Raw genomic sequence first — 17,358 nt, forward strand, 5'->3', positions numbered from 1 at the left:
ATGAAAGCAAAAATAGTTCGCCCTGATCTCACAGTATACTGATTTTATGAAGCAGTTCATAACTGCAACGGACACTAGCAAGCAGTTGATTGGTGCCTAACTGAGCCAAGGAGAATTAGGACAGGGCTTACCCATTGCCTTTGCATCCAGAACATTGAACCACACCAAGAGAGGACATAATATGATTGAGCAAGAGCTCTTAACCATAGTGTGGGGCAGTGAAGCACTACTGGCCTTATGTGTATGGAAGAAGACTCATTGTATGTAGTGATCACAAACCTTTGAAATGGTTGGCGCATGTGAGTGATCCATCATTAAGATGAATGAAATCAGGATTAAATTGGCAGAATATGATTTTGAGATAATATACAAAACAGGGATCGCAAAACGCAATAATAAATGGATTGTCATAGATACCAAAAGAGCCAACTGCAGTCATTAGGGATGTGGAAGAGATCAGCAAGAAAGAACAAGATGACCAGCAACACGCGGTTAGTAAAGAGGAGAAGTGAACTATTCTGAAGAAATTTCATGATTTACTAGTAGTTGGACACCAAGATATCAGACACATATATGACCATACTAAAAAGTATAGGCCATGGAAAGGTCTGAAGAAAGACATAGAAGAGCTAATTGTGATATCAGCATGGTTGGACCACTTCAGATAACAGATAAAGGGAACAGATAAATCACAATGTACAGGATGCCCTCACAAAATACACTACAGCAGAGCCTATAGTGCAACAGGATGCTGACACAACAGTGCAGATCTTGTTTCTCATTTACTGAGGGTCAAGAAGATTCAATCTTGTGCACACCTTCCCCAAATGAATAGAGCATTCAAAAGGATGAATTGAATGCTAACAGAATATCTACTCCATTATGTGGAAATGACATAGGAAAACTGGGATGAATGGCTGCATTTTGCCACTTTTGTATACAGCAGCACACTGCATTCATCAGCAGGGTTCACCTTATTTGAGTTATTTTTTTGAGAGAATATGCAACATAACCAGGATCCTACAGTGGGATCTGGCCAAAGTACAATACAACCATGATGATTACGTAATGGAACTAAAGGAAGCGATGTGCCAAATGCAGCAAGTGGCAAGATTATTTAATAAGGAACGTAAAGAGAAGAATAAAGAGTATTATGATTGCACTCAAAACCCCAAGGAATTCAAGAAAGAAGACAAGCTATTATTACACAACAAAAGTATGAGGAGAGAGCAGTCAAAGCAGTTAACAAGCCCACAGAGGGGATCTTTCCATATTGTAAGGACTCACGGAATAAATGTAGTATTCCAATGAACAAATAAGTAGTTCATAACACTACACACAAACAGATTAAGGCAGATAATGACTTTAGACATGTGAGGCTGTGATAAAGTTGAGTTTATACAAAGAGGGTCTTGCTTATATAAATTCTAAAGGCATAGGTGAGGGAGACAATGTCATCAGTCCAGGCTGACACCAGTCTCTTTGCCACTACAGCCTAGCCCTGGCTGCAGTAGCAAACAGGAAGAAAGGACAAAGATGGAATACATCAGTGAGAAGTGTAAAAGTTAGAAACTCAGACATCTCAGATGCATCATCCAGTGCACAAAGTGGAAAGAGGAGAAGTATTACGACCATGTGTATGTGGATTGTGATCTAACTCATGGGAAAATCTCACGAGATGTGCACCCCCTAAGTGAAATTGTTCCTAATCCCAGCACTTCATCACCAGATGTACAAGATCACAGAGGAAGATGGGAGAAGACATGATTACTTCTTGTACGTATTTATGGGTGTATTAGATGTATCAATGGAAAAATCTATGTATGTATATTTATATGTAAAAAGAAAAGAGAAACCCATGCCTTTATGTATGTATATGTATGCACCAATGTAAATTGTATAAGAAAAATTGTAAAATTAGTGTCTAAGATTTGAGGGCGAATCTTCCCCCAGTAACAGAGGTGTAATGACCGAATCATGGAACACTGCCAGAAAAAAAGAAAAATTATCCAAATATAGCCATAAACCTTGTATTGTAGGTACAGGCACACAGTGTAAGCCACTTTTGTCAAACCATTAAGAGAATATATGTATTAAGAAATCGCTGATTTCACACTCTCTGATTGCAAATTAGAGGTAAAAAGTGATGCAGTTACATGTTGTCTATAAGCAAAGAGCCTCAAATGCTCTATACAGAGGTCCTCAAATGCCAAGCAAGGCAGAATTTGGCAGAGTTTGAGAGTTCCAGTGAACAGAAGAGATCCAGCGACAGCTGCCTCATATGAACGAGCCTACAGCAGGTGCTATTTAAATGAGCAATCAGACTAAATTAACTTCGTGCACTAAGAAGGACTTGCAAAGCTTGCCTGTATGTACCTCTGGGCTAGGGTTATTGGTTTCCAACATACATATGCCTACATGTACCTATGTCTGTATGTCAGTTACACTGTGACAAGTACTTGAACATAAGTGTTCAATTATAACTAAAGTGATAGGTGGGATTGGCCAGTTTTTCTGGCAATTGATAAGAGAATCTAGTAAGCCTCATCTATGTTTTTGTAAGCCAGCATATGTGCTCTTCTGCATGTGCATTGCTAACATGTGAAGAAGCAATAAAAAGCAGACCAGTAAGCCAATGCAGAGACTCATTTCACTATCGCCACCATATCTCCTTCCTTAGTCTAAAACATCCAAGACATTCTATACTGTCTCCAACCAAAGACATCTGAAAAATTCCAGCTTCACCACACTGTTGTTTCACTCTTGAATGTAGCTGCTCATGTACCAACAAACAGATGACCAAAAATCCTGCGTCACCTCTGATCTGAGAGTGAGCTCATAAAATAAGTATGTAGTGACCCGGGTAGGGGTTACATCATCCTGTATTTGTCCGGAACTCAAACTAACCTCCCACGAGGTCTTGACTCATTAAACTTAGGCTTCTGTAATACCCACACATTTCAGCACTTGCTTCCTTTAGAAATGCAACTATTTCATTCCTCCTGAATTCTGAGGATATTTCACCTGTCTCATGTGTCTTGCATACAAGGTGGAATAGCTCTGTCATGTTATGATCTCTACAGGATCCCCATAACTCAGAGGGAATGTTGTCGACACCCGGTGCCTTGTTTAGACACAGGACTTCCAGTGCTCTGCAAATTATTCTTACAGTATATCTCCAACACATCTTTACCTACTTCCTCTTCCTTTTCTATAATATTACCTTCATTTCCCTTCTTTTCTTAGTATTGGTTTGCCATCTGAGCTATTGATATTAATATAGCTGCTCCTTTTTTCTCCAACGATTTCTTCAGTTTTCTATAGGCAGCATCTATTTTTCATATAGTCATGTGTGCTTCCACAGCTTGACATTTCTCCTCTAGCCATTCCTATTTTAGCAATTTTTACTTTCCATCAATTTTATTTTTTAGACACCTATATTTCCTTTTGTCTACTTCATTTGGCACATTTTTATATTTTCTCTCCTCATCAGTTAAGTACAATATTTCATGTGTTACCCAAGGATTTCTATTGGACCTAGTATTTTTGTCTTTTCAATCTTCTTCTGCCTTCACTATTTCATCTATAAAAGGTACCAATTTATCTTCTAGTTTATAATTTTCTTCTGCTTCAGTAAATCATTGCCTGATTCTCTATTTGAAACTCTGAAAACCAGATGTTTGTTTCATTTATCCAAGTTCCATATCCATAATTTCCCAACTTCGGCAATTTCTTTTGCTTTTATCTACAGTTCATAACCAACAGTTACAGTGAGAGTCCACATCTGCCCATAGAATTGATTTCCAGTTTAAAACCTGATTTTGAAATCTGTCTTATCATTATATATTGTACCTGACACCTTTGTCTCCACACCTCTTCCACACATCCAACCTTGTTTCATGAGTTTTACACAACGTGTTGAAAAAGTTTAAATGTGCTTTGAGCAAAATTCTACCAGGTTGGTTCCCCTTTCAACCCTTTCACCAAGACATGTTCTCCTATTATCTTCCTTCTCTTCCTTTTCCTACTACTGAGTTCCAATATCCCACTGCAAATACTTTTTCCTCGCTTAACTATCTGTTTTTTTCCCTCTCTCTCACTATACAGTCAGTCAATCTCTTTATAAACTGCAGACCTAGTAAGTGCATAAAAACTTGCACTACTGTGCTGGTTGTTGGCTTTGTGTCTGTATCGGCTATGATATTGTGTTCGCTGCATTGTCCATAAGAGCCTACCCACATCCTTCTTATTCAATTATCAGACCTACTAATGCATTAGCCCATATGACTGTTTTCATAATCTTGTACTCACAAGACCAGAAGTTACATCCTTCCCGCTGTCACACTTCACTAATTCCCATTATATCTAACTTCAACTAATACATTTTTCTTTTTAGGTTCCCCGGCCTATGTACACAATTAAGGGAGGTTATATTCCAATGGATATTGTACAAGCTTAACATGAAGACAGTCTTCCATCCTTCATGTAAAATTAGGAACATCCAGAGTTCCATAAAAGATATCTTAGGACTAAGGACAAATGGCATGCACAGCATCATGTGTGTTTCTGCCAATACATCAGACACATCATCAGCCAGACACAACACTGCATATCACAGAGCTGCATGGGACAGGTGAGGAATGTCCTCCTCAGGTACACAGAGAAGTCAGTGGTAGCAGAGCACAGCATCATTGAGGGATATATGTCAATTCTGAAGACACAAAGATGCCATGTCATAGAAATATGACAACAAGAAAATCAACATACACAATCTGTAAATAACAGTCCTACAAGATTCAGACATCTCATCTGAGGATAAGTAAGAAACTTGTCAAAACATTACTCTGAAATCACTGTATTACGTGGCTCTTTTCCCAAGAAGAGCTTATCAGTGTAATTCACAGAGAAACCTTGCATTTGAATATATCACTGGTACTGTTTTGGAACTGTACCATAGGGATCTGTAACCTCCTAAAGCCAGATGTATTTCTACTGTATTTGTAAGTAACTGGTGACTTTTAGTCAAATATTCAAGACAGTCCGTAGCCCTCAATTATAGCTGATGGATAAGTCTGGGAATATACTTATACAACTGCACCTTAGTAGCCTACAGAGAACTATCATCATAAGGTTAATGACTGAATAAATGAGAGAAAATAATTGAATACTTTTCATCACGAACATTCACTCACATTCTTTCCAAATTGCAAATTCTGACTGGTCTGTACACATTTTACATTTGTCATCAGATTAATGTATGGTAAATAGTGAATAAAATATCCACCCCCCTCCCCTTTGTTCAAAAGCAAGTGACTCCAGCTTTGACTTGACCAGTGATGCAAGTGACTAAAAATTTTCTAGGTGGCAGCACGGTCCATTCACTGTGACTAAGATATGAAAAGCAGAAATTTAAGTCCGCTCAAAGTAATGCCTTTTGATTCATATTATGTTTCAACATGATACTTCTTGTCTGTCTGGAGAGTCACACGCCTTACTAGCACTGACAGGACTGCTTACAAGAGTTGACATGTGTAAATGGAAGACTTTAATATAATCAAGCCTGATAATAGAAAACTGGCCATGCTCTGCAATAGAAATTTTTGTAAGCATTAGCCTGGTTTGTAAGTATTAGCCTGGAATGATTACTGTAATAAGTTGAGAAAGTAAATGACAATGACAATACCACAGCTTTTAATTACTGTCCTCATAACACATATCGTATAACAACACTATAGCACCACTATTATACCTTCCCGTCATATAATGTGATCCAATAGTTCTTCAGATGTCACAAATTATTACAAACAAAATGAACAAAAGTTTTATTTAAATGGAAGTTTCTTACAACTGTCACCATAGTACAGTAACACAGTGATAATCCAGCAATCAATATGACAGACCCAATAGTGGTGGACACATCAAAAATTTTCCCTATTTTTAGCTCAGTATGTTGGATTTGGCTGTATTATTGGATGCCTCCAAGAAACATGGGAATTGACAATGACAAATTTAGCTACTGAAGAAGAGATGACTGGCGATGTGATATACGAAAGTGCTTTCAACCCACAAGACACACCAGAAACAAAGTGACAGGAAGGAAAGTCTAAAACTCTCATATCTTGAGCTCAGGCTTCAAAAGCCTTAAAAACTTATGTGAAATTCACTGGAAGTAGCCAACAATACAATGTGTCTGAATTTATGATTTAACAGAGACTTACAGTATTTTACTTTTAATTCAATTTTGTTTTTACAAGAAAGTAATAATCCTACATACTTTTAATTTTTTATAGCATAATCTCTCCTGATATGTTTAATGAATAACAGTTATTTGTTTTTATAACAACGAAGCAATCAATTTTTGACAATATAATGTAACTGCATAGATAAAAAATCTACTCACCAAGCGGTGGCATAACACACACATGAACTTAGATCTCCCTTCCCTTTCAACACTTCTGCCTGAAGAAGGAACCACTGACTCCGAAAGCTTGCCTAATTGTCATCTTCTATTACGTGCGTGTTCTGCCGCCACTTGGCGAGTACATTTTTATCTATCCAATTACATTACTGTTACTTGTTTTTGTATGACAACAACATTAAAAAAAATGATCTTCAGAGTCCAGCATATTCATAATTCAGCACTGACAGATTCCAGAGCATGTCGAATTATCTACTTGTACTGTATTTAAGGAACGACAAGATTTTCTACCTGGACTGTTACCTGATTTATTTACGTCACAATCGAGATTTTGGCATGTGTGCCACTGGCAAGTGATAACTCAACATGAAGTATGTTAATACATATTCTTTACTGTTATAGACATCATTCTAATATAAATCATATATTCACATATTTAACTTTGTCTATATAATTGCACGAACTGTCATACATTGTACCTGGTGGACGGACTGTGGTAAAAAGGGGAAGTTTCAACACTGAGTTTGATAGAAATTATTATACAAACTGTTACAACCTCCATTTATACTGACTATGGGAAATCTGTTTGTTCTCACACAGGTGAAGTGAAATATGTGAACATGGTTGGACACAACAGCAATGACCACTAAACATTAAACAATATGTATGGACAGTCTTCTTGTTGAATGATCACTTGAAGTTGGCAAACATGCCAAAATTTATATTGGAAGATTCAGTAACAGTAAAGGTGGAAAATCATGTTGTTTTTGAAATACTGTGGAACTGTGAGTGCAAGTAAACAGAAAATAATAGTAGCTATGTAAGAGTGACAGAAAAATTTAAAACCTAAACATCAGCTCACCAAAATCAGTCCAGATATTAGTGATGATGTTCCAGTCAAGGCTACATAGAACTTTGGTGTCAAAGTACTCAGGAACATTGTCACCTGCGAACAGGACAGACAATACAATTATTGCAACAATAAAAAGTACATCTACATCAATATAGCCTATTTCAACCGTATTCCAGCTATTAGACAATTCATACAAACTTCATCTACTACACTGATGACTTTATATTCACTTTTAGGGATATATTTATTCAGACCAATACTCAGTTAGCCACAACACTAACTAGTAAAATGAGAGAACTGTCAAGAATACTCAGTACTTCAACTATGTCAACAATTTTCATGCATTATCAAACACTTTGCTTTATGGTTTCATGGTGAGCAAAACCTTTGGTCCATTGTCAGTAATACTAAATTGAACGGAAATTACCTCTTGTAATAATGGAACTAAAAATTCTGCAGCTGGAAAAAATCTTAGTACTTTATTAATTTTGACTGGAAGTTGGTTCTTAATTACTGTAGTTCTATATCATTATTAATTTTTTTTATTAATAAGCATTCCCATTAATTTTGCTAATAAAACTAAAAGCAATCTCTCTCTCTTTCTCTCTCTCTCTCTCTCACTCACTCACTCACTCACTCACACACACACACACACACACACACACACATACACACACTCACTAACTCTGTCTGTCCACATTTTTTTATTAATTTTTTCTGAATACCTTATACTTCCCAAACAAATTTAGTCGTATGTTGAACTCCCTCTGCTTACAAAATATACTCTGTGATTTGATGGAGAAACAACAGGAGAATTAGAAAGGAAACTTAGGAATATCAGCTCTATTATTACGAAAATGTGTGTCCAAATTACTTCGGAAGACACTTGAGATATCACAGTAAAGGAGAATATGGTTGCAGCACTTGCAGACTGAACAAAAAAGTGCAACATGCAGCAAAACCAGAGTGAATGCTCAGAAGTGCAAAATACTAAATGTATAAGGTAGAAGATCTTATCAATCCTATTTACCATATATTCATGTAAATAAACTAGTAGGATAATCCACCCGGCTTTTCTGCTGGATACTAAAATCCACACAATTCAATATTTTAGCAATCCATCTGTCTGACATTTTCAGGAAAACGCTACTGCTGAGTCCCCAATGAAAATCTGCTGAGTCCCATTTTCATTGGGGACTCAGCAGCAGCAGCAGCAGCAGCATTCTCCTGAAGAGATGGATGGATCACTCAAATGTCAAATAATGTTGATTTTAGGATATAGAACCAAACCACAAGGAGGTTATCAAGAATTATTACACTTGGAAAGCCTAAGAAGTCACAAACTGGTAAGATGCTCTCCAAGGCTGGACTGTCAGTCTTATGATCCCTAACTTCTTTTTTTGTATGTATAGCCACAAACAAATATATGAACTTATCTCTCAAAAGTTTGGGTCTCAAAAGATTTTTGAGGATGATGACATATTTTGCCACAGATTTCTTTATATGTATCATTGGGCTCTGTGATCATCTTTCTTATTGTCCTAATTCCACATGCACTGGCACACTGTGTTTCCCACTCTCCTGTTGTTTTACATAAAGAAAGGTATCCATAATGTCTTGCATCATTTTCTCAGCTAGATAAATCTGCGTGGTAGTCTGTTCTGCACTCTGGAAATCAGAGCAGAGGTGGTAGTAATTTCAATGATCAGTCTTCAACTGCATTGTGATTAAAAGTGAAAATTGGTGATTGTTACCCACTTCTACAGATTCTGAAGAGTTAACAGACAAAGTTCTGTAGTTCCCATGCTGGAAGATGTGAAAATAAAAGTTCTCCAAAATTAGAGAACAATGGGAATAAGTCTCTATTGTGTATATTATGGTATTTACTGCATCAGAATTACGCCTGAAATAATTTTCTGAGCTACATCATTCCACAGAATGAATGTGTCTGGAATGGGACTGCCAACTTTGTCACAGAAAAAACTATGTTACAAAATATTTGAGAAATTCTGGCAACAGTCTACAAAGCTGACTTGTGATGTCTCATATTTTCATTTACCATCACAAACTTTCTGTGTTGAACAAGGCCCTTGTGATGTGATATTTCCATTGGACAGACTCTTCTGTTTTGTTATCAAGAGATGGAATGGTACCTTCCAAACTCAGACTGGAAACAGATGAGGGGTGACCTTGTTCCAGTCTTTCCTGCACACTTGATAACAGTAACACAATAATCACCTACTTGAGCATACAAATCTTTCTTGCCTTTATGAGGTAGATCATAATTTCATTAATAACACTGCAGAGGATGACTTTGAACCTTACATTCAGATGATGTAACATAATATTACATAGGGAGGGGGGGGGGGGCATCATCACACAAATCAACATCCCCGTGGTTGCAGGCATCAGAGAGATACCTTTCTTGAATCAGTGTTCTGGCACCCTGTTATGAAAGGTGTTAAAATAACAGAAGAGCCCCAGAAAATTCTTGAGAATGTGCAGAGAAGTAAGGTTAGCTTATTTCATCATAATATTAGAGGATTGAGTAATAAAGTAGAAGAGCTTCTTGTCTGTTTGTGTACTTTTAGATGCTCTGAAAATGTAAACATCCTGTGTCTATATTAGCACCACAGGATTAGAATAGTTAAATATATTAAGACAGAACCCAAGTTCAAAAACATTGAGGAAAGTTGATTTTGTAGTAATCAACACACAGAAGTGTGTGCTTGTGAAGTAATACTGAAAAACAGTTCACTTTTAATTGTAATGGTACACAGATCACCACTAGGAAATTTTGAACTGTTTGTGAAGAATTTGGATTCCTTACTATTTTATCTGTCGGAAAGCAGTAAATAGTTAATAGTCTGTGGTGATTTCAACATAGATTTTCTAAAGGATTCCAATATGAAAAATGATCTGGAAACCTTATTTGATCCTACAATTTGATTTCGGTAATTAACTTTCCAGGGCGGGTGAATAAAGACACTGGGATCCCAACGGATAATGTTTCTTTAATGAAGCTCAAGGTAAGAAAATAACAGTATTCCCACTAACAAATGCTCTTTGATCATGACACACAGTTAGTCAGGATAAATATGATACTGCCTTACAGTATCGATACCCATAGTGGACATCAGTTAGAAAAATTCATGACTCCAGAAAAAATGTTTTTAAGTGCAGTTTACAAGAGATGAGGGATAAAATTTATAATGAACCAAATGCTGACAAAACTTAATCTGTTTTGTGATAAATGCATATCATTATTTGAAAATAGCTTTCCATACAAGCTAATAAGAAAGGATATTAAACAGCCATGTGAAAAATGATAGACCACTAGAGGGATTAAAGTAGCTTGTGAAAGGAAAAAGGAAATTTGTGTGTTGCCAAGAACAAACAGAGATCCTGCAGTAGTTACACACTAGAAACACTACTCAAATTTACAAAGAAAAGGTATTAAAAATCAAGGAACATGAACATTAGTTCAGAAGTCAGTAATTCCGACAATGTACTTAAGGCTACAATGAACAGTGAAATGGGAGAAGGGACAACCAGCTACAGAACAGGATAACATCTCTGTTGAATTGAATGGAATGGCTATAAATGATGAGTGACAGGTAACAAATACAATCATTTCTTAAATACAGTAGAAAATATGAGAACAAACAGTTCAAGAGAAACACCACAGCAGTATGTTGAAGAAGCAAGTCTAATCAAATTCTATCATATAAATGTATCACCAACTTCTTCCGAAACGAAGAAAATTATATGTTCTCTCAAAAATAAAAACTCATCTGGATCTGACAGTCTTTCCCACAGAATACGAAAGATTTATTCCCATATCATACATGCATTCTTATCTGAAATACGTAATTCATCAGTTATCCAAGGCATTTTTCCAGAGCAATTGGAATATGTCGTTGCTAAACCCCTCTATAAGGCAGGTGATAAGAGGAATGTCAATAACTACAAAACTATTTCACTACTGACATTTTCCACAATTTCTGTGATGGTAGTGTGTTCTAGAATTAGATCTCACCTGAGAAACAATAATATCCTCTGCAGACCACAGTTTGGATTTCAGAAGAGTTGCTTTACTGAGAATGGCATTTACTTGTTCACTCACCAAATTTTACAAGCATTAACTAACAAAATATTGCAGTTGGCAGTTTCTGCGGCCTATCTAATGCATTTGACTGAGTGAATCACAATATTCTCCTCGATAATTTGAGGTTTTATGGAACTGATGGTGTAGCCAACCAATGGATAATGTATCTACCCAAAAGAATGCAGGAAATTGTACTTCGTAAGTCGACCAACGTAGTCTGGGGACATATCACATCTGGGGTCTGCTACTGTTCCTCCTTTTACATGTGAACAATCTTCTGTCTAATAAACAACAAGCAGAATTAGTTCTTTTTGCAGAAGACACTAGTATTGTAATGAATCCATGCATATATACACTTACAGAAGGACTGTAAACAATGTTCTTAACAGTACCACTGGTTTTCTGTGAATGGTCCCCCACCCACCAATTTTATAAAGACACAACATATTCATGGAGGCGTTTTCCAGCTTTTCTGCTACATGAATGGCAGTTTGTTTTCTGGCATATGTGTTTCACTTCTTTTATTTATGAATATCTCCAACAGTCTGTAATACTTGTTTTAATAAATGGTAATGTAGGAGTTACAAATATGTTACTATGTTAGGTTTTTAACATTTTCTCTTGTTTTTCAGATTAGAAACAACAAGTTTTGTGAGGTTGAATTATTGTTTGGTGGTACTTACAATTTACAATGTTGCTAGTCCATGTGTGTAGTCCTGGAGATATATTCATTCAGTCTCCGTGCACCAGCTGCCCAATTTCCAGCATTTGTGTTGTAATAAATGTAAGTGAAACAACACCAGAAATTGGAAATATATACAAATAAACATGTATTACAGGCCACTGAATATGCTTCATAAATAAAAGAAGCGAAACACACATGGAAAAAACACCTTTCATTCAGTTGCAAAGACAGAACATATCTCCATGAATTTTGAACTAACTAAGGAATGTCAGAAAAAAAATTGTGACAACATATTCAGTTTTGCCTATCTAGAGATACTACACAAATGATAGGTGTCACACATGGAGAAGAAATTATAAATAGGATAGAAACTTTGAAACTCTTACGTGTTCATATTCTTGAGAATTTAATCTGGGAAAAGTACATTCTCGAGATCCTAAAACAAGCTAGTTCAGCCACATGTGCACTTAGAAACATTGGAAATCTTATTTTCATTCAGTGGTTCCATCTGGAATAATGTTCTGGGGCAACTCACCTTTAAGAAAAAAAGTCTTCATTGCTCAAAAATGAGCTTTAAGAATAATATGTGGTGCTCAACAATGGCCACTATGTAGATATCTGTTTAAGGAGTCAGGCATTTTGACTACTGCTTCTCAGTATATTTACTCCCTCATGAAGTTTGTTGTAAGTAATCCAGTATAATTCAAAAGTAATAATGATGCTCATAATTACAATACCAGGAGAAAAAAATCACATTCATTATTTCACATTAAGGTTGTCTTTAGCACAAAAATGGTTTCACAATGCTGAAACCACAATCTTTGATCACTTACCCAGTGATACAAAATGTCTCACAAGACAGCAAAGTACACTTGGAAAATAATGTGTAAAAGTTTCTCTTTGACAACTCCTTTCATACTGTAGAAGTATTATTGAAAGGTGCTGAGTAGGAATTACTAACTCACATCTGTATATCTTTTTTTAAAATAAAAATTAAAAACAAAAGAAAAAATTGAAATGTTCAGCATGTAGCCTTACTTACAAATTAATTTGTGATGTGAAAGTAAACAGACTCGTAATGAGTTATTGTGTAAATCACCCATAGAACACGAAACTAACTAACTTATCATGCAGCATTTCTTTGTGTACAGCAAGTGAATATGTAGCATACAGCAATGTCAAGAACGTAAACTATTAAAACCTTAAATACACAGTATTAATGTTCTACAATGATATTTATTTAATAGTTCATTACAAACTGGCTTTTGGGTTCTTACACCATCATTAGAAGCCAAAACTCAGTTCACAATGAACTATTAAATACATATTATTGTGGAACATTAATACTGTGTATTGAAGTATTTAATATGTCTATGTTCTTACAAGAACTGATGGAATTACACAGTTTTAAACATGGCCCTTTCTCAGCAATGGTATATAATTTTTAAACATAGGAACTATGGAGCCAACCAACTGCAAATAACTGTTTGGTACATTGACCTAGGTTTAGACACCTACCAAGGGTGTCTTCATCAGAATGAAGTTTCATTCTACTGAGGACACCCTTAATAGGTGTCGAAACATAGGTCAGTGTACCACACAGTTATTTGCATCCGGCTGGCTGTATAATTCCTATTTTTTGAGAACTGTCGGAATATTCCATAAATAATATAAACTATTTGTTATCACATATTTCCTAAGTAGTAACAATTGTGATTAGGCTTTCTAACACCAATGATTACAAAAAACATTATTTAATTTAATAAGTAATCCTTTAACTTTGTAATATTTCTTTACCGCCGGATTGTCTTTGGGATTCATTGCAAATTTAATCTCTTTTTATATCATCCCACAGAATTCTGGCACATCTACTATTAACTTGATACCGGTGTACGAAGGTGTTTTTTCAGACTGTCAAGTATTGTAGAGTATGTTTCTTAATTGGTTCTTCTTGTGTGTGTTGTGGGAGAACATACTTGTTTTGTTGTTCACTATTGGCTAACTTCTGTGATTAATATTACTGTTTTATATATGCCCTGAAATACCAAATTTAAGATGTCTAGGTTTCGAAGCAATATCTGCGTGTCTCATATGGTCTTGTTCTTGGAATTATCCTTTTTTATCATCAATGTGAACATTCTGTTTTGTTTTCTGTGTAAGTTTCCCCATAATAAACTCCATATTGCAGGTAAGCTTCAAACAGTCCAAAGTATACTATCCACAGATGTTTTTTGTAAGCGACAGCCAAGTTCTTTTACAGAAAGTGTTAACATAATGTTTTCATTTGATCTCATGATGTATGATAAGTATTTTTTTGGACATATTCTATATTCTTGAGGATCTTCTCACTAAGGATCTATGTAAAAAAAAGGATATCTAATCTAATGTAAATAATTTATAGTAGTTGGTACTACTTACCAAATAGTGAAAGCATTGGGTTGTCAGCAGGCAAAAAAAAAAGAAGAAAAAGAATGAGAACTTGCTAAGGAGTGGCTGAGGAGGAGTGGCTGGTGGCTCGAAGGGACGCAACGTGTGCAGGATAGGAATGCAGGAGGGAGAGGCAGAGAGTGCATGGGATAGGAACGCGACACGCACACAGTGGTGCCAGTGAGTTCATGCAGTGCACAATGACAATGATGTGACATGGTTGACAGGGCATATCACGGGTAGACTGTTGGGCAGAGGGTTTTGGTGCAGTGGATTTTGGGAACAAAAGAAATGTTGCACATGCTGTAAGAATAATATTTGCACATGCGTAGTTCAGAAAAGCTGCTGCTGGAGTGAAGGATCCAGATAGCATGAACTGTGAAGCAGCCACTGAACTCTAGCATGTTGTAATTAGCAGCACATTCTGCCACTGGGTGGTCAACTTTGTTCTTGGCCACAGTTTGGCGGTGGTCAATCATTATTGTGGATAGCTGGTTATAACCCCATAAAATGCTGTGCAGAAATTGCAGCAGAGTTGGTACATGAAATGGCTACTATTGTAGGTAACACTGCCTCTGACTGGCTGGGAAAGGATATGACTGTAACAGTCCTGAAGTAGGATGTGCTGGGTGGGTGAATCTGACAGGTCTTGCACCTGAGTCTTCCACAGGTATAGGACCTCTGTGGCAAGAGGTGGGAGTGGCATAGGAATGGACCAGGATTTTGTGTAAGCTGCCACTTTAGGAGGGGGTAGGAAGGATCGGGGGTGGGCTGTTCCAGGCCTGACGATAGTCGAAGCCCTGATGAAGGACGTGGCTCAGTTTCTCCAGTCTCGGATGATGATAAATGGGGTGGGGAGGAGGGGTTGGGAGGGATGCTCCTATGCAGCTGGTTCTTGGAGGTGGTGGGTGGATTAGGGCTGTGTAAGAATATGGTGGTGGAAATCTGTTTTAGACTACATTTCGTGGGGTATCATCTGTCTGTGAAGGATTTTGTGAGACCTTCAGCGTACTGAGCAAGAGAATACAGGATCCAGGGGGGGCCAGGATAAATGGGAGCAATTTTTTGGTGTGAAGGGAGTGACAGCTGTCAAAATGCAAGTACTGTTGGTGGTTAGTGGACTCTTGATATGGATAGAGGTTTGGATGTAGCCATCAGAGAGCCAGAGGTCAATGTCCAAGAACCTGGAACACAGGGCTGCGGAGGACAAGGTGAAATGGATGGGAGGGGGGGAGGGGAGAGTGTTGATGGGGTGGGGGGGGTGGGGAGATTGAATGGGGGGAGGGGGAGGGAGAGGGGGACAGGGAGGGGGAGGGGAGTGTCTGGTGAGAGTATGCGGGCATTCGTGTGCACTTATTTGTGTATTTATTTATTCTCTACCTCATCAAAGGATTTTTCTGAAAGCTAGAAAGTTTTCATTCTTTTCTGTGTGCCTGTTGACTCAACACTATGTGGAATGTGGTCTACTTTACTCCTAATTTATTTATACTCTACTGAAACTTCTCTTGCCTGATCTGATCTAATCTAAATAATACCCAAAACTCTAGTAGACTCTACCTTCTCCAGCCTTTTTCTCAACCACCTTTATACCCATTTGCTCAGACTTTTCTTTGTTCCTGAACACTGTGTGTGCAGTCTTTTTCAGGTCTATAACCAGTTTATTTTTCATGAGTCATTATGGTGTGACATTTGCAGAAATATATGCTCCTTTCTCAAGCTGTTCCACATTATTTTTGTCTTCACTCAGTATCGTCCTATCATTTAGATACAATATTTTCTCTCTCTCTCTCTCTCTCTCTCTCTCTCTCTCTCTCTCTCTCTCTCTCTCTCTCTCTCTCTCTTTCCTTCTTTCTTTTCCATGTTTAGATCATTTTTAAACATATTAAACAGCAACAGTCACATTGCGGAACTCTGAGGAGCTATGTACTTGATGGCCTTGGTTTCAACTGACACCTACTGTTTCCTGTCACTCAGATACAATTAGTACCCACTTTCCTGCTTGCCAGGTAATGCCACAGTTTTTCTCACTATTGCATGAGCATTTCATGGTCAGTTGCAGGCAACTGACTATTCTGTATATTTATCCTCTCTGAAACCACACTCTGAAGGCACAAGAATGTTGTGTTTGTCCAGATACACCAGAATTTTTGAGAAGCTCGATATCAGCAAAACTGGTCTTTAGTTATAGGGATTGTGCTTGTCCCTTTTCCTGCACTCTGTCACCACCCTGCTTAACTTTAGTTTTTCTGTTCTCAGCAGTTTGCTATGTCCAGCAACAGTGTGATTATTTGTTCACTCACAAGATGTCCTAAGTGCATCAATACAACACTAGCTGATTTCGTGGTCTTCAGTTATTGTATATTTTATCTGAGTTTCTCTTTCATAATGCTTTCTAGACCATCACGCTGTATGATGTTAATACCTTAGGGCTTAGATGTTTAGCATTATTTATTTATTTGACTGTTTCTTTCCTCTGCCGAGTTCTCTATCATGTTTATTTACTAGTTACTCAGTATGTTTGTTACTTTCCTGATATTCGTAACCGCTGCATTATCCATCTTCAGTGTCCTAATCTTTGTTGCTTTTTCTGAGTCATTTTTGTTTCAGTGCTAACTGTATTCTGCACTGCACTCAATTTTTTATTTTTTTATGGTAGTGATAACAGCTTTGGTCTCTTATTATTTTCCTGTATTTCTTTCATAATACTTTGCAGCGTTCAGCATCACCCAACCATCTCAGTTCTTGTAGCTTCCTACTCAGCTTACAGCTTTTCTTAATAATGCATTTTTTTTCATTCACATCCTGTGCCTGTAGATAGTTTCAGTACAAGGGTCTCTACTTAATACTCTTTTAAAGGTGGTCATGGT

At 37.1% G+C, this 17,358-nt stretch overlaps 1 protein-coding gene across 7 annotated transcripts in view; it reads right to left on the reverse strand.

The window, feature by feature from the left end:
- Window positions 1–17,358, reverse strand: part of LOC126183479 (protein ST7 homolog) — a 155,835-nt gene that overhangs the window by 120,663 nt on the left and 17,814 nt on the right. For all 7 annotated transcript variants that reach the window (XR_007536757.1, XR_007536755.1, XR_007536758.1 and 4 more), the window contains exon 2: window positions 7,281–7,364. Coding sequence is in view for 2 of the 7 variants with exons in the window: in XM_049925497.1 (XP_049781454.1) it covers window positions 7,281–7,364 (84 nt within the window). In the remaining 5 variants the exon portion in view is untranslated. The remainder of the gene's footprint in view (window positions 1–7,280; window positions 7,365–17,358) is intronic.

The sequence above is a fragment of the Schistocerca cancellata genome, chromosome 4 (genome assembly GCF_023864275.1).
Source record: "Schistocerca cancellata isolate TAMUIC-IGC-003103 chromosome 4, iqSchCanc2.1, whole genome shotgun sequence".
Lineage (NCBI taxonomy): Eukaryota > Metazoa > Arthropoda > Insecta > Orthoptera > Acrididae > Schistocerca > Schistocerca cancellata.